Source organism: Salvelinus fontinalis, unplaced genomic scaffold, assembly GCF_029448725.1.
Source record: "Salvelinus fontinalis isolate EN_2023a unplaced genomic scaffold, ASM2944872v1 scaffold_0448, whole genome shotgun sequence".
Taxonomy (NCBI): Eukaryota; Metazoa; Chordata; class Actinopteri; order Salmoniformes; family Salmonidae; genus Salvelinus; species Salvelinus fontinalis.
Genome location: NW_026600657.1, coordinates 137,285 through 152,500, shown reverse-complemented (window position 1 = coordinate 152,500; position 15,216 = coordinate 137,285). Strand labels below are relative to the sequence as shown.

The 15,216-nt window shown below is 50.1% G+C and overlaps 1 protein-coding gene across 1 annotated transcript in view; it reads left to right on the top strand.

Moving 5' to 3' along the window:
• Window positions 1–15,216, top strand: part of LOC129846085 (phosphatidylinositol transfer protein alpha isoform-like) — a gene marked incomplete at its 5' end in the record, with an annotated part of 70,389 nt that overhangs the window by 3,304 nt on the left and 51,869 nt on the right. The window contains 2 exons of the mRNA XM_055914077.1: window positions 695–772; window positions 923–1,033. Of these exons, the coding sequence (XP_055770052.1) occupies window positions 695–772; window positions 923–1,033 (189 nt within the window). The remainder of the gene's footprint in view (window positions 1–694; window positions 773–922; window positions 1,034–15,216) is intronic.

The following is a 15,216-nucleotide window of genomic DNA, read 5'->3' as shown; positions in this document are numbered from 1 at the left end:
TGTCGGGGCCCAGGTCTGTCGGGGCCCAGGTCTGTCAGGGCCCAGGTCTGTCGGGGCCCAGGTCTGTCAGGGCCCAGGTCTGACAGGGCCCAGGTCTGACAGGGCCCAGGTCTGACAGGGCCCAGGTCTGTCAGGGCCCACTTTCCATAAATTTGTATAGCAGACCCTCGTGCCAAATTGAGTCCAAAGCTTTTTGTAAATAAACAAAGCATGAAAAGACTTTGTTTTGGTTTATTTCTTTGTCAAGTAGGCAGGGTGCATATGTGGTCTGTCGTACGGTAATTTGGTGAAATCCAATTTGACATTTGCTGCCTCTGTCTCTCTCTCTCTTTCTCCAACCCTATCTCTCTCTCTCTCTCTCTCTCTCTCTCTCTCTCTCTCTCTCTCTCTCTCTCTCTCTCTCTCTCTCTCTCTCTCTCTCTCTCTCTCCAACCCTCTCTCTCTCTCCAACCCTCTCTCTCTTTCCAACCCTCTCTCTCTCTTTCTCCAACCCTCTCTCTCTCTCTCCAACCCTCTCTCTCTCTCTCCAACCCTCTCTCTCTCTTTCTCCAACCCTCTCTCTCTCTCCAACCCTCTCTCTCTCTCTCCATCCCTCTCTCTCTCTCTCTCTCTCCATCCAACCCTCTCTCTCTCTCTCCAACCCTCTCTCTCTCTCTCCATCCCTCTCTCTCTCTCCATCCATCCCTCTCTCCAGGACTACAAGCCGGAGGAGGACCCCTCTAAGTTTAAGTCAGTGAAGACTGGAAGAGGACCACTTGGACCAGACTGGAAGGTACAGCAGAGAGTGTCTTTGTGTTTGCAGCATTGGTCTGCTTGTGCACTAACTCCCTCAACATTACAGTACAATAAAACATGTATGTTTGTGACTGTGTGTGTGTGTGTGTGTGTGTGTGTGTGTGTGTGTGTGTGTGCGTGCGTGCAGAAGGAGCTCCCTAAGAAGACAGACTGCCCACACATGTGTGCCTACAAACTGGTGACAGTCAAGTTCAAGTGGTGGGGCCTGCAGAACAAAGTGGAGAACTTCATCCAGAAGGTACAGAGGATGATGGTGTGGTGAGGAGGGGAGAGGAGGGGTGAGGAGGGGTGGAGGGGTGAGGAGAGGTTCAGGAAGGGGGAGGAGAGGAGAGGAGGGGTGAGGAGGGTTGAGGAGGAGTGCAGGGATAAGGAGAGGTGAGGAGGGGTGAGGAGGAGTGTAGAGGTGAGGAGAGGAGAGGTGAGGAGGAGTGTAGAGGTGAGGAGAGGTGAGTAGGGGTGAGGAAGGGTGAGGAAGGGTGAGGAGGGGTGAGGAGGGGTTGTAGAGGTGAGGAAGGGTGAGGAAGGGTGAGGAGTATAAAGGTTGTGATGGTGACTGGATCAAATCCATGAGACACAGAGAACCAGGCTGTATTCTCATTGGTCAAATGAGAGCACTCGCTCAGTTGATTTACAGACTATTGGTCGTCATTCAAGTAAAGTGGTAGATTGTGAGCCATTTTAGTTGACGAGTCTACAGGGATTAAAAGCGAGGGTGGAGGGCATAGTAATATGGGGTTGCCGTCTCATCCAAGCTTTTTGGGGATTCCCCTGAGTTGAATTTCAAGAGTGAAGTTGATTTCTCATGTTCACCTGGAGAATGAGAACTAAGCCCCAGTCTCCATGTCTACACTGATTCAGCCCCAGTCTCCATGATTCAGCCCCAGTCTCCATGATTCAGCCCCAGTCTCCATGTCTCTACTGATTCAGCCCCAGTCTCCATGTCTCTACTGATTCAGCCCCAGTCTCCATGTCTCTACTGATTCATCCCCAGTCTCCATGTCTATACTGATTCAGCCCCAGTCTCCATGTCTCCATGATTCAGCCCCAGTCTCCATGTCTCTACTGATTCAGCCCCAGTCTCCATGTCTATACTGATTCAGCCCCAGTCTCCATGATTCAGCCCCAGTCTCCATGTCTCTACTGATTCAGCCCCAGTCTCCATGTCTATACTGATTCAGTCCCAGTCTCCATGATTCAGCCCCAGTCTCCATGATTCAGCCCCAGTCTCCCTGATTCAGCCCCAGTCTCCATGTCTCTACTGATTCAGCCCCAGTCTCCATGTCTCTACTGATTCAGCCCCAGTCTCCATGTCTCTACTGATTCAGCCCCAGTCTCCATGATTCAGCCCCAGTCTCCATGATTCAGCCCCAGTCTCCCTGATTCAGCCCCAGTCTCCATGTCTCTACTGATTCAGCCCCAGTCTCCATGTCTATACTGATTCAGCCCCAGTCTCCATGTCTCTACTGATTCAGCCCCAGTCTCCATGTCTCTACTGATTCAGCCCCAGTCTCCATGATTCAGCCCCAGTCTCCATGTCTATACTGATTCAGCCCCAGTCTCCATGTCTCTACTGATTCAGCCCCAGTCTCCATGATTCAGCCCCAGTCTCCATGTCTCTACTGATTCAGACCCAGTCTCCATGTCTATACTGATTCATCCCCAGTCTCCATGTCTATACTGATTCAGCCCCAGTCTCCATGTCTATACTGATTCAGCCCCAGTCTCCATGTCTCTACTGATTCAGCCCCAGTCTCCATGTCTATACTGATTCAGCCCCAGTCTCCATCTCTATACTGATTCAGACCCAGTCTCCATGTCTATACTGATTCAGTCCCAGTCTCCATGTCTCTACTGATTCAGCCCCAGTCTCCATGTCTATACTGATTCAGTCCCAGTCTCCATGTCTCTACTGATTCAGTCCCAGTCTCCATGTCTTTACTGATTCAGCCCCAGTCTCCATGTCTATACTGATTCAGCCCCAGTCTCCATGATTCAGCCCCAGTCTCCATGTCTCTACTGATTCAGCCCCAGTCTCCATGATTCAGCCCCAGTCTCCATGTCTCTACTGATTCAGCCCCAGTCTCCATGTCTCTACTGATTCAGCCCCAGTCTCCATGTCTCTACTGATTCAGTCCCAGTCTCCATGTCTATACTGATTCAGCCCCAGTCTCCATGATTCAGCCCCAGTCTCCATGTCTCTACTGATTCAGCCCCAGTCTCCATGTCTCTACTGATTCAGCCCCAGTCTCCATGTCTCTACTGATTCATCCCCAGTCTCCATGTCTATACTGATTCAGCCCCAGTCTCCATGATTCAGCCCCAGTCTCCATGTCTATACTGATTCAGCCCCAGTCTCCATGATTCAGCCCCAGTCTCCATGATTCAGTCCCAGTCTCCATGTCTATTCTGATTCAGCCCCAGTCTCCATGTCTATACTGATTCAGCCCCAGTCTCCATGATTCAGTCCCAGTCTCCATGTCTATTCTGATTCAGTCCCAGTCTCCATGTCTACACTGATTCAGCCCCAGTCTCCATGTCCCTACTGATTCAGCCCCAGTCTCCATGTCTCTACTGATTCAGCCCCAGTCTCCATGTCTATACTGATTCAGTCCCAGTCTCCATGTCTCTACTGATTCAGCCCCAGTCTCCATGTCTCCATGATTCAGCCCCAGTCTCAATGTCTATACTGATTCAGCCCCAGTCTCCATGTCTCCATGATTCAGCCCCAGTCTCCATGTCTATACTGATTCAGCCCCAGTCTCCATGTCTCCATGATTCAATCCCAGTCTCCATGTCTATACTGATTCAGCCCCAGTCTCCATGTTTATACTGATTCAGTCCCAGTCTCCATGTCCATACTGATTCAGCCCCAGTCTCCATGTCTATACTGATTCAGCCCCAGTCTCCATGTCTACACTGATTCAGCCCCAGTCTCCATGTCTATACTGATTCAGCCCCAGTCTCCATGTCTACACTGATTCAGCCCCAGTCTCCATGTCTATACTGATTCAGCCCCAGTCTCCATGTCTCTACTGATTCAGCCCCAGTCTCCATGATTCAGCCCCAGTCTCCATGTCTCTACTGATTCAGCCCCAGTCTCCATGTCTATACTGATTCAGTCCTAGTCTCCATGATTCAGCCCCAGTCTACATGATTCAGCCCCAGTCTCCCTGATTCGAACCCAGTCTCCATGTCTCTACTGATTCAGCCCCAGTCTCCATGTCTCTACTGATTCAGCCCCAGTCTCCATGATTCAGCCCCAGTCTCCATGATTCAGCCCCAGTCTCCCTGATTCAGCCCCAGTCTCCATGTCTCTACTGATTCAGCCCCAGTCTCCCTGATTCAGCCCCAGTCTCCATGTCTCTACTGATTCAGCCCCAGTCTCCATGTCTCTACTGATTCAGCCCCAATCTCCATGTCTCTACTGATTCAGCCCCAGTCTCCATGATTCAGCCCCAGTCTCCATGTCTCCATGATTCAGCCCCAGTCTCCATGTCTCTACTGATTCAGCCCCAGTCTCCATGTCTATACTGATTCAGCCCCAGTCTCCATGATTCAGCCCCAGTCTCCATGTCTCTACTGATTCAGCCCCAGTCTCCATGTCTATACTGATTCAGTCCCAGTCTCCATGATTCAGCCCCAGTCTCCATGATTCAGCCCCAGTCTCCCTGATTCAGCCCCAGTCTCCATGTCTCTACTGATTCAGCCCCAGTCTCCATGTCTCTACTGATTCAGCCCCAGTCTCCATGTCTCTACTGATTCAGCCCCAGTCTCCATGATTCAGCCCCAGTCTCCATGATTCAGCCCCAGTCTCCCTGATTCAGCCCCAGTCTCCATGTCTCTACTGATTCAGCCCCAGTCTCCCTGATTCAGCCCCAGTCTCCATGTCTCTACTGATTCAGCCCCAGTCTCCATGTCTCTACTGATTCAGCCCCAGTCTCCATGTCTCTACTGATTCAGCCCCAGTCTCCATGATTCAGCCCCAGTCTCCATGTCTATACTGATTCAGCCCCAGTCTCCATGTCTCTACTGATTCAGCCCCAGTCTCCATGTCTCTACTGATTCAGTCCCAGTCTCCATGTCTCTACTGATTCAGCCCCAGTCTCCATGTCTATACTGATTCAGTCCCAGTCTCCATGTCTCTACTGATTCAGTCCCAGTCTCCATGTCTACACTGATTCATCCCCAGTCTCCATGTCTCTACTGTTTCAGCCCCAGTCTCCATGATTCAGCCCCAGTCTCCATGTCTATACTGATTCAGCCCCAGTCTCCATCTCTATACTGATTCAGCCCCAGTCTCCATGTCTATACTGATTCAGCCCCAGTCTCCATGTCTATAATGATTCAGCCCCAGTCTCCATGTCTATACTGATTCAGTCCCAGTCTCCATGTCTCTACTGATTCAGCCCCAGTCTCCATGTCTCCATGATTCATCCCCAGTCATAATGTCTATACTGATTCAGCCCCAGTCTCCATGTCTCCATGATTCAGCCCCAGTCTCCTTGTCTATACTGATTCAGCCCCAGTCTCCATGTCTCCATGATTCAGTCCCAGTCTCCATGTCTATACTGATTCAGCCCCAGTCTCCATGTTTATACTGATTCAGTCCCAGTCTCCATGTCTATACTGATTCAGCCCCAGTCTCCATGTCTATACTGATTCAGTCCCTGTCTCCATGATTCAGCCCCAGTCTCCATGTCTATACTGATTCAGCCCCAGTCTCCATGTCTACACTGATTCAGCCCCAGTCTCCATGTCTATACTGATTCAGCCCCAGTCTCCATGTCTATACTGATTCAGCCCCAGTCTCCATGTCTATACTGATTCAGCCCCAGTCTCCATGTCTATACTGATTCAGCCCCAGTCTCCATGTCTCCATGATTCAGCCCCAGTCTCCATGTCTCTACTGATTCAGCCCCAGTCTCCATGTCTCTACTGATTCAGCCCCAGTCTCCATGATTCAGCCCCAGTCTCCATGTCTCTACTGATTCAGCCCCAGTCTCCATGTCTATACTGATTCTGCCCCAGTCTCCATGATTCAGCCCCAGTCTCCATGTCTCTACTGATTCAGCCCCAGTCTCCATGTCTATACTGATTCAGTCCCAGTCTCCATGATTCAGCCCCAGTCTCCATGATTCAGCCCCAGTCTCCCTGATTCAGCCCCAGTCTCCATGTCTCTACTGATTCAGCCCCAGTCTCCATGTCTCTACTGATTCAGACCCAGTCTCCATGTCTATACTGATTCATCCCCAGTCTCCATGTCTATACTGATTCAGCCCCAGTCTCCATGTCTATACTGATTCAGCCCCAGTCTCCATGTCTATACTGATTCAGCCCCAGTCTCCATCTCTATACTGATTCAGACCCAGTCTCCATGTCTATACTGATTCAGTCCCAGTCTCCATGTCTCTACTGATTCAGACCCAGTCTCCATGTCTATACTGATTCAGTCCCAGTCTCCATGTCTCTACTGATTCAGTCCCAGTCTCCATGTCTTTACTGATTCAGCCCCAGTCTCCATGTCTATACTGATTCAGCCCCAGTCTCCATGATTCAGCCCAAGTCTCCATGTCTCTACTGATTCAGCCCCAGTCTCCATGTCTCTACTGATTCAGCCCCAGTCTCCATGATTCAGCCCCAGTCTCCATGTCTCTACTGATTCAGCCCCAGTCTCCATGTCTCTACTGATTCAGCCCCAGTCTCCATGTCTCTACTGATTCAGTCCCAGTCTCCATGTCTATACTGATTCAGCCCCAGTCTCCATGATTCAGCCCCAGTCTCCATGTCTCTACTGATTCAGCCCCAGTCTCCATGTCTCTACTGATTCAGCCCCAGTCTCCATGTCTCTACTGATTCATCCCCAGTCTCCATGTCTATACTGATTCAGCCCCAGTCTCCATGATTCAGCCCCAGTCTCCATGTCTATACTGATTCAGCCCCAGTCTCCATGATTCAGCCCCAGTCTCCATGATTCAGTCCCAGTCTCCATGTCTATTCTGATTCAGCCCCAGTCTCCATGTCTATACTGATTCAGCCCCAGTCTCCATGTCTATACTGATTCAGCCCCAGTCTCCATGATTCAGTCCCAGTCTCCATGTCTATTCTGATTCAGTCCCAGTCTCCATGTCTACACTGATTCAGCCCCAGTCTCCATGTCCCTACTGATTCAGCCCCAGTCTCCATGTCTCTACTGATTCAGCCCCAGTCTCCATGTCTATACTGATTCAGCCCCAGTCTCCATGATTCAGCCCCAGTCTCCATGTCTCTAGTGATTCAGCCCCAGTCTCTCAGTCTATACTGATTCAGCCCCAGTCTCCATGTCTATACTGATTCAGCCCCAGTCTCCATGTCTATACTGATTCAGCCCCAGTCTCCATGTCTCTACTGATTCAGCCCCAGTCTCCATGTCTATACTGATTCAGCCCCAGTCTCCATGATTCAGCCCCAGTCTCCATGTCTCTACTGATTCAGCCCCAGTCTCCATGTCTATACTGATTCAGTCCCAGTCTCCATGATTCAGCCCCAGTCTCCATGATTCAGCCCCAGTCTCCCTGATTCAGCCCCAGTCTCCATGTCTCTACTGATTCAGCCCCAGTCTCCATGTCTCTACTGATTCAGCCCCAGTCTCCATGTCTCTACTGATTCAGCCCCAGTCTCCATGATTCAGCCCCAGTCTCCATGATTCAGCCCCAGTCTCCCTGATTCAGCCCCAGTCTCCATGTCTCTACTGATTCAGCCCCAGTCTCCCTGATTCAGCCCCAGTCTCCATGTCTCTACTGATTCAGCCCCAGTCTCCATGTCTCTACTGATTCAGCCCTAGTCTCCATGTCTCTACTGATTCAGCCCCAGTCTCCATGATTCAGCCCCAGTCTCCATGTCTATACTGATTCAGCCCCAGTCTCCATGTCTCTACTGATTCAGCCCCAGTCTCCATGTCTCTACTGATTCAGCCCCAGTCTCCATGTCTATACTGATTCAGCCCCAGTCTCCATGTCTATACTGATTCAGCCCCAGTCTCCATGTCTCTACTGATTCAGCCCCAGTCTCCATGTCTCTACTGATTCAGTCCCAGTCTCCATGTCTCTACTGATTAAGCCCCAGTCTCCATGTCTATACTGATTCAGTCCCAGTCTCCATGTCTCTACTGATTCAGTCCCAGTCTCCATGTCTACACTGATTCATCCCCAGTCTCCATGTCTCTACTGATTCAGCCCCAGTCTCCATGATTCAGCCCCAGTCTCCATGTCTATACTGATTCAGCCCCAGTCTCCATCTCTATACTGATTCAGCCCCAGTCTCCATGTCTATACTGATTCAGCCCCAGTCTCCATGTCTATAATGATTCAGCCCCAGTCTCCATGTCTATACTGATTCAGTCCCAGTCTCCATGTCTCTACTGATTCAGCCCCAGTCTCCATGTCTCCATGATTCATCCCCAGTCATAATGTCTATACTGATTCAGCCCCGGTCTCCATGTCTCCATGATTCAGCCCCAGTCTCCTTGTCTATACTGATTCAGCCCCAGTCTCCATGTCTCCATGATTCAGTCCCAGTCTCCATGTCTATACTGATTCAGCCCCAGTCTCCATGTTTATACTGATTCAGTCCCAGTCTCCATGTCTATACTGATTCAGCCCCAGTCTCCATGTCTATACTGATTCAGTCCCTGTCTCCATGATTCAGCCCCAGTCTCCATGTCTATACTGATTCAGCCCCAGTCTCCATGTCTACACTGATTCAGCCCCAGTCTCCATGTCTATACTGATTCAGCCCCAGTCTCCATGTCTATACTGATTCAGCCCCAGTCTCCATGTCTATACTGATTCAGCCCCAGTCTCCATGTCTATACTGATTCAGCCCCAGTCTCCATGTCTCCATGATTCAGCCCCAGTCTCCATGTCTCTACTGATTCAGCCCCAGTCTCCATGTCTCTACTGATTCAGCCCCAGTCTCCATGATTCAGCCCCAGTCTCCATGTCTCTACTGATTCAGCCCCAGTCTCCATGTCTATACTGATTCAGCCCCAGTCTCCATGATTCAGCCCCAGTCTCCATGTCTCTACTGATTCAGCCCCAGTCTCCATGTCTATACTGATTCAGTCCCAGTCTCCATGATTCAGCCCCAGTCTCCATGATTCAGCCCCAGTCTCCCTGATTCAGCCCCAGTCTCCATGTCTCTACTGATTCAGCCCCAGTCTCCATGTCTCTACTGATTCAGACCCAGTCTCCATGTCTATACTGATTCATCCCCAGTCTCCATGTCTATACTGATTCAGCCCCAGTCTCCATGTCTATACTGATTCAGCCCCAGTCTCCATGTCTATACTGATTCAGCCCCAGTCTCCATCTCTATACTGATTCAGACCCAGTCTCCATGTCTATACTGATTCAGTCCCAGTCTCCATGTCTCTACTAATTCAGCCCCAGTCTCCATGTCTATACTGATTCAGTCCCAGTCTCCATGTCTCTACTGATTCAGTCCCAGTCTCCATGTCTTTGCTGATTCAGCCCCAGTCTCCATGTCTATACTGATTCAGCCCCAGTCTCCATGATTCAGCCCCAGTCTCCATGTCTCTACTGATTCAGCCCCAGTCTCCATGTCTCTACTGATTCAGCCCCAGTCTCCATGATTCAGCCCCAGTCTCCATGTCTCTACTGATTCAGCCCCAGTCTCCATGTCTCTACTGATTCAGCCTCAGTCTCCATGTCTCTACTGATTCAGTCCCAGTCTCCATGTCTATACTGATTCAGCCCCAGTCTCCATGATTCAGCCCCAGTCTCCATGTCTCTACTGATTCAGCCCCAGTCTCCATGTCTCTACTGATTCAGCCCCAGTCTCCATGTCTCTACTGATTCATCCCCAGTCTCCATGTCTATACTGATTCAGCCCCAGTCTCCATGATTCAGCCCCAGTCTCCATGTCTATACTGATTCAGCCCCAGTCTCCATGTCTATACTGATTCAGCCCCAGTCTCCATGATTCAGCCCCAGTCTCCATGATTCAGTCCCAGTCTCCATGTCTATTCTGATTCAGCCCCAGTCTCCATGTCTATACTGATTCAGCCCCAGTCTCCATGTCTATACTGATTCAGCGCCAGTCTCCATGATTCAGTCCCAGTCTCCATGTCTATTCTGATTCAGTCCCAGTCTCCATGTCTACACTGATTCAGCCCCAGTCTCCATGTCCCTACTGATTCAGCCCCAGTCTCCATGTCTCTACTGATTCAGCCCCAGTCTCCATGTCTATACTGATTCAGCCCCAGTCTCCATGATTCAGCCCCAGTCTCCATGTCTCTACTGATTCAGCCCCAGTCTCCATGTCTATACTGATTCAGCCCCAGTCTCCATGTCTATACTGATTCAGCCCCAGTCTCCATGTCTATACTGATTCAGCCCCAGTCTCCATGTCTATACTGATTCAGCCCCAGTCTCCATGTCTCCATGACTCAGCCCCAGTCTCCATGTCTCTACTGATTCAGCCCCAGTCTCCATGTCTATACTGATTCAGCCCCAGTCTCCATGATTCAGCCCCAGTCTCCATGTCTCTACTGATTCAGCCCCAGTCTCCATGTCTATACTGATTCAGTCCCAGTCTCCATTATTCAGCCCCAGTCTCCATGATTCAGCCCCAGTCTCCCTGATTCAGCCCCAGTCTCCATGTCTCTACTGATTCAGCCCCAGTCTCCATGTCTCTACTGATTCAGCCCCAGTCTCCATGTCTCTACTGATTCAGCCCCAGTCTCCATGATTCAGCCCCAGTCTCCATGATTCAGCCCCAGTCTCCCTGATTCAGCCCCAGTCTCCATGTCTCTACTGATTCAGCCCCAGTCTCCCTGATTCAGCCCCAGTCTCCATGTCTATACTGATTCAGCCCCAGTCTCCATGTCTCTACTGATTCAGCCCCAGTCTCCATGTCTCTACTGATTCAGCCCCAGTCTCCATGATTCAGCCCCAGTCTCCATGTCTATACTGATTCAGCCCCAGTCTCCATGTCTCTACTGATTCAGCCCCAGTCTCCATGATTCAGCCCCAGTCGCCTTGTCTATACTGATTCAGACCCAGTCTCCATGTCTATACTGATTCAGCCCCAGTCTCCATGTCTATACTGATTCAGCCCCAGTCTCCATGATTCAGCCCCAGTCTCCATGTCTATACTGATTCAGACCCAGTCTCCATGTCTACACTGATTCATCCCTAGTCTCCATGTCTCTACTGATTCAGCCCCAGTCTCCATGTCTATACTGATTCAGCCCCAGTCTCCATGTCTCTACTGATTCAGCCCCAGTCTCCATGTCTTTACTGATTCAGCCCCAGTCTCCATGTCTATACTGATTCAGCCCCAGTCTCCATGATTCAGCCCCAGTCTCCATGTCTCTACTGATTCAGCCCCAGTCTCCATGTCTCTACTGATTCAGCCCCAGTCTCCATGATTCAGCCCCAGTCTCCATGTCTCTACTGATTCAGCCCCAGTCTCCATGTCTCTACTGATTCAGCCCCAGTCTCCATGTCTCTACTGATTCAGTCCCAGTCTCCATGTCTATACTGATTCAGCCCCAGTCTCCATGATTCAGCCCCAGTCTCCATGTCTCTACTGATTCAGCCCCAGTCTCCATGTCTCTACTGATTCAGCCCCAGTCTCCATGTCTCTACTGATTCATCCCCAGTCTCCATGTCTATACTGATTCAGCCCCAGTCTCCATGATTCAGCCCCAGTCTCCATGTCTCTACTGATTCAGCCCCAGTCTCCATGTCTCTACTGATTCAGCCCCAGTCTCCATGTCTCTACTGATTCATCCCCAGTGTCCATGTCTATACTGATTCAGCCCCAGTCTCCATGATTCAGCCCCAGTCTCCATGTCTATACTGATTCAGCCCCAGTCTCCATGATTCAGCCCCAGTCTCCATGATTCAGTCCCAGTCTCCATGTCTATTCTGATTCAGCCCCAGTCTCCATGTCTATACTGATTCAGCCCCAGTCTCCATGTCTATACTGATTCAGCCCCAGTCTCCATGATTCAGTCCCACTCTCCATGTCTATTCTGATTCAGTCCCAGTCTCCATGTCTACACTAATTCAGCCCCAGTCTCCATGTCCCTACTGATTCAGCCCCAGTCTCCATGTCTCTACTGATTCAGCCCCAGTCTCCATGTCTATACTGATTCAGCCCCAGTCTCCATGATTCAGCCCCAGTCTCCATGTCTCTACTGATTCAGCCCCAGTCTCCATGTCTCTACTGATTCAGCCCCAGTCTCCATGTCTATACTGATTCAGCCCCAGTCTCCATGTCTCTACTGATTCAGGCCCAGTCTCCATGTCTACACTGATTCATCCCAGTCTCCATGTCTATTCTGATTCATCCCCAGTCTCCATGTCTCTACTGATTCAGCCCCAGTCTCCATGTCTCTACTGATTCAGTCCCAGTCTCCATGTCTCCATGATTCAGGCCCAGTCTCCATGTCTATATTGATTCAGCCCCAGTCTCCATGTCTCTACTGATTCAGTCCCAGTCTCCATGTCTATACTGATTCAGCCCCAGTCTCCATGATTCAGTCCCAGTCTCCATGTCTATACTGATTCAGCCCCAGTCTCCATGTCTATACTGATTCAGCCCCAGTCTCCATGTCTCTACTGATTCAGCCCCAGTCTCCATGTCTATACTGATTCAGCCCCAGTCTCCATGTCTATACTGATTCAACCCCAGTCTCCATGTCTCTACTGATTCAGCCCCAGTCTCCATGTCTCTACTGATTCAGTCCCAGTCTCCATGTCTCTACTGATTCAGCCCCAGTCTCCATGTCTATACGGATTCAGTCCCAGTCTCCATGTCTCTACTGATTCAGTCCCAGTCTCCATGTCTACACTGATTCATCCCCAGTCTCCATGTCTCTACTGATTCAGCCCCAGTCTCCATGATTCAGCCCCAGTCTCCATGTCTATACTGATTCAGCCCCAGTCTCCATCTCTATACTGATTCAGCCCCAGTCTCCATGTCTATACTGATTCAGCCCCAGTCTCCATGTCTATAATGATTCAGCCCCAGTCTCCATGTCTATAATGATTCAGTACCAGTCTCCATGTCTCTACTGATTCAGCCCCAGTCTCCATGTCTCCATGATTCAGCCCCAGTCTCAATGTCTATACTGATTCAGCCCCAGTCTCCATGTCTCCATGATTCAGCCCCAGTCTCCATGTCTATACTGATTCAGCCCCAGTCTCCATGTCTCCATTATTCAGTCCCAGTCTCCATGTCTATACTGATTCAGCCCCAGTCTCCATGTCTATACTGATTCAGTCCCAGTCTCCATGTCTATACTGATTCAGCCCCAGTCTCCATGTCTATACTGATTCAGTCCCAGTCTCCATGATTCAGCCCCAGTCTCCATGTCTATACTGATTCAGCCCCAGTCTCCATGTCTACACTGATTCAGCCCCAGTCTCCATGTCTATACTGATTCAGCCCCAGTCTCCATGTCTATACTGATTCAGCCCCAGTCTCCATGTCTATACTGATTCAGCCCCAGTCTCCATGTCTATACTGATTCAGCCCCAGTCTCCATGTCTATACTGATTCAGCCCCAGTCTCCATGTCTCTACTGATTCAGTCCCAGTCTCCATGTCTATACTGATTCAGCCCCAGTCTCCATGTCTATACTGATTCAGTCCCAGTCTCCATGTCTCTACTGATTCAGCCCTAGTCTCCATGTCTCTACTGATTCAGCCCCAGTCTCCATGTCTATACTGATTCAGCCCCAGTCTCCATGATTCAGCCCCAGTCTCCATGTCTCTACTGATTCAGCCCCAGTCTCCATGTCTATACTGATTCAGCCCCAGTCTCCATGTCTCTACTGATTCAGCCCCAGTCTCCATGTCTATACTGATTCAGCCCCAGTCTCCATGTCTATACTGATTCAGTCCCAGTCTCCATGATTCAGTCCCAGTCTCCATGTCTCTACTGATTCAGCCCCAGTCTCCATGTCTATACTGATTCAGCCCCAGTCTCCATGTCTATACTGATTCAGCCCCAGTCTCCATGTCTATACTGATTCAGCCCCAGTCTCCATGTCTATACTGATTCAGCCCCAGTCTCCATGTCTATACTGATTCAGCCCCAGTCTCCATGTCTACACTGATTCAGCCCCAGTCTCCATGTCTATACTGATTCAGCCCCAGTCTCCATGTCTATACTGATTCAGTCCCAGTCTCCATGATTCAGTCCCAGTCTCCATGTCTCTACTGATTCAGCCCCAGTCTCCATGTCTATACTGATTCAGCCCCAGTCTCCATGTCTATACTGATTCATCCCCAGTCTCCATGTCTCTACTGATTCAGCCCCAGTCTCCATGTCTATACTGATTCAGCCCCAGTCTCCATGTCTATACTGATTCAGCCCCAGTCTCCATGTCTACACTGATTCAGCCCCAGTCTCCATGTCTATACTGATTCAGTCCCAGTCTCCATGTCTACACTGATTCAGCCCCAGTCTCCATGTCTATACTGATTCAGTCCCAGTCTCCATGATTCAGCCCCAGTCTCCATGTCTATACTGATTCAGCCCCAGTCTCCATGTCTATACTGATTCATCCCCAGTCTCCATGTCTATACTGATTCAGCCCCAGTCTCCATGTCTATACTGATTCAGTCCCAGTCTCCATATCTATACTGATTCAGCCCCAGTCTCCATGTCTATACTGATTCAGCCCCAGTCTCCATGTCTACACTGATTCAGCCCCAGTCTCCATGTCTATACTGATTCATCCCCAGTCTCCATGATTCAGCCCCAGTCTCCATGTCTATACTGATTCAGCCCCAGTCTCCATGTCTCTACTGATTCAGCCCCAGTCTCCATGTTTATACTAATTCATCCCCAGTCTCCATGTCTCTACTGATTCAGCCCCAGTCTCCATGTCTATACTGATTCAGTCCCAGTCTCCATATCTATACTGATTCAGCCCCAGTCTCCATGTCTATACTGATTCAGCCCCAGTCTCCATGTCTACACTGATTCAGCCCCAGTCTCCATGTCTATACTGATTCATCCCCAGTCTCCATGATTCAGCCCCAGTCTCCATGTCTATACTGATTCAGCCCCAGTCTCCATGTCTCTACTGATTCAGCCCCAGTCTCCATGTCTATACTAATTCATCCCCAGTCTCCATGTCTCTACTGATTCAGCCCCAGTCTCCATGTCTCTACTGATTCAGCCCCAGTCTCCATGTCTATACTGATTCAGCCCCAGTCTCCATGTCTATACTGATTCAGCCCCAGTCTCCATGTCTATACTGATTCATCCCCAGTCTCCATGTCTATACTGATTCAGCCCCAGTCTCCATGTCTATACTGATTCAGCCCCAGTCTCCATGTCTCTACTGATTCAGCCCCAGTCTTCATGTCTCTATTGATTCAGCCCCAGTCTCCATGTCTA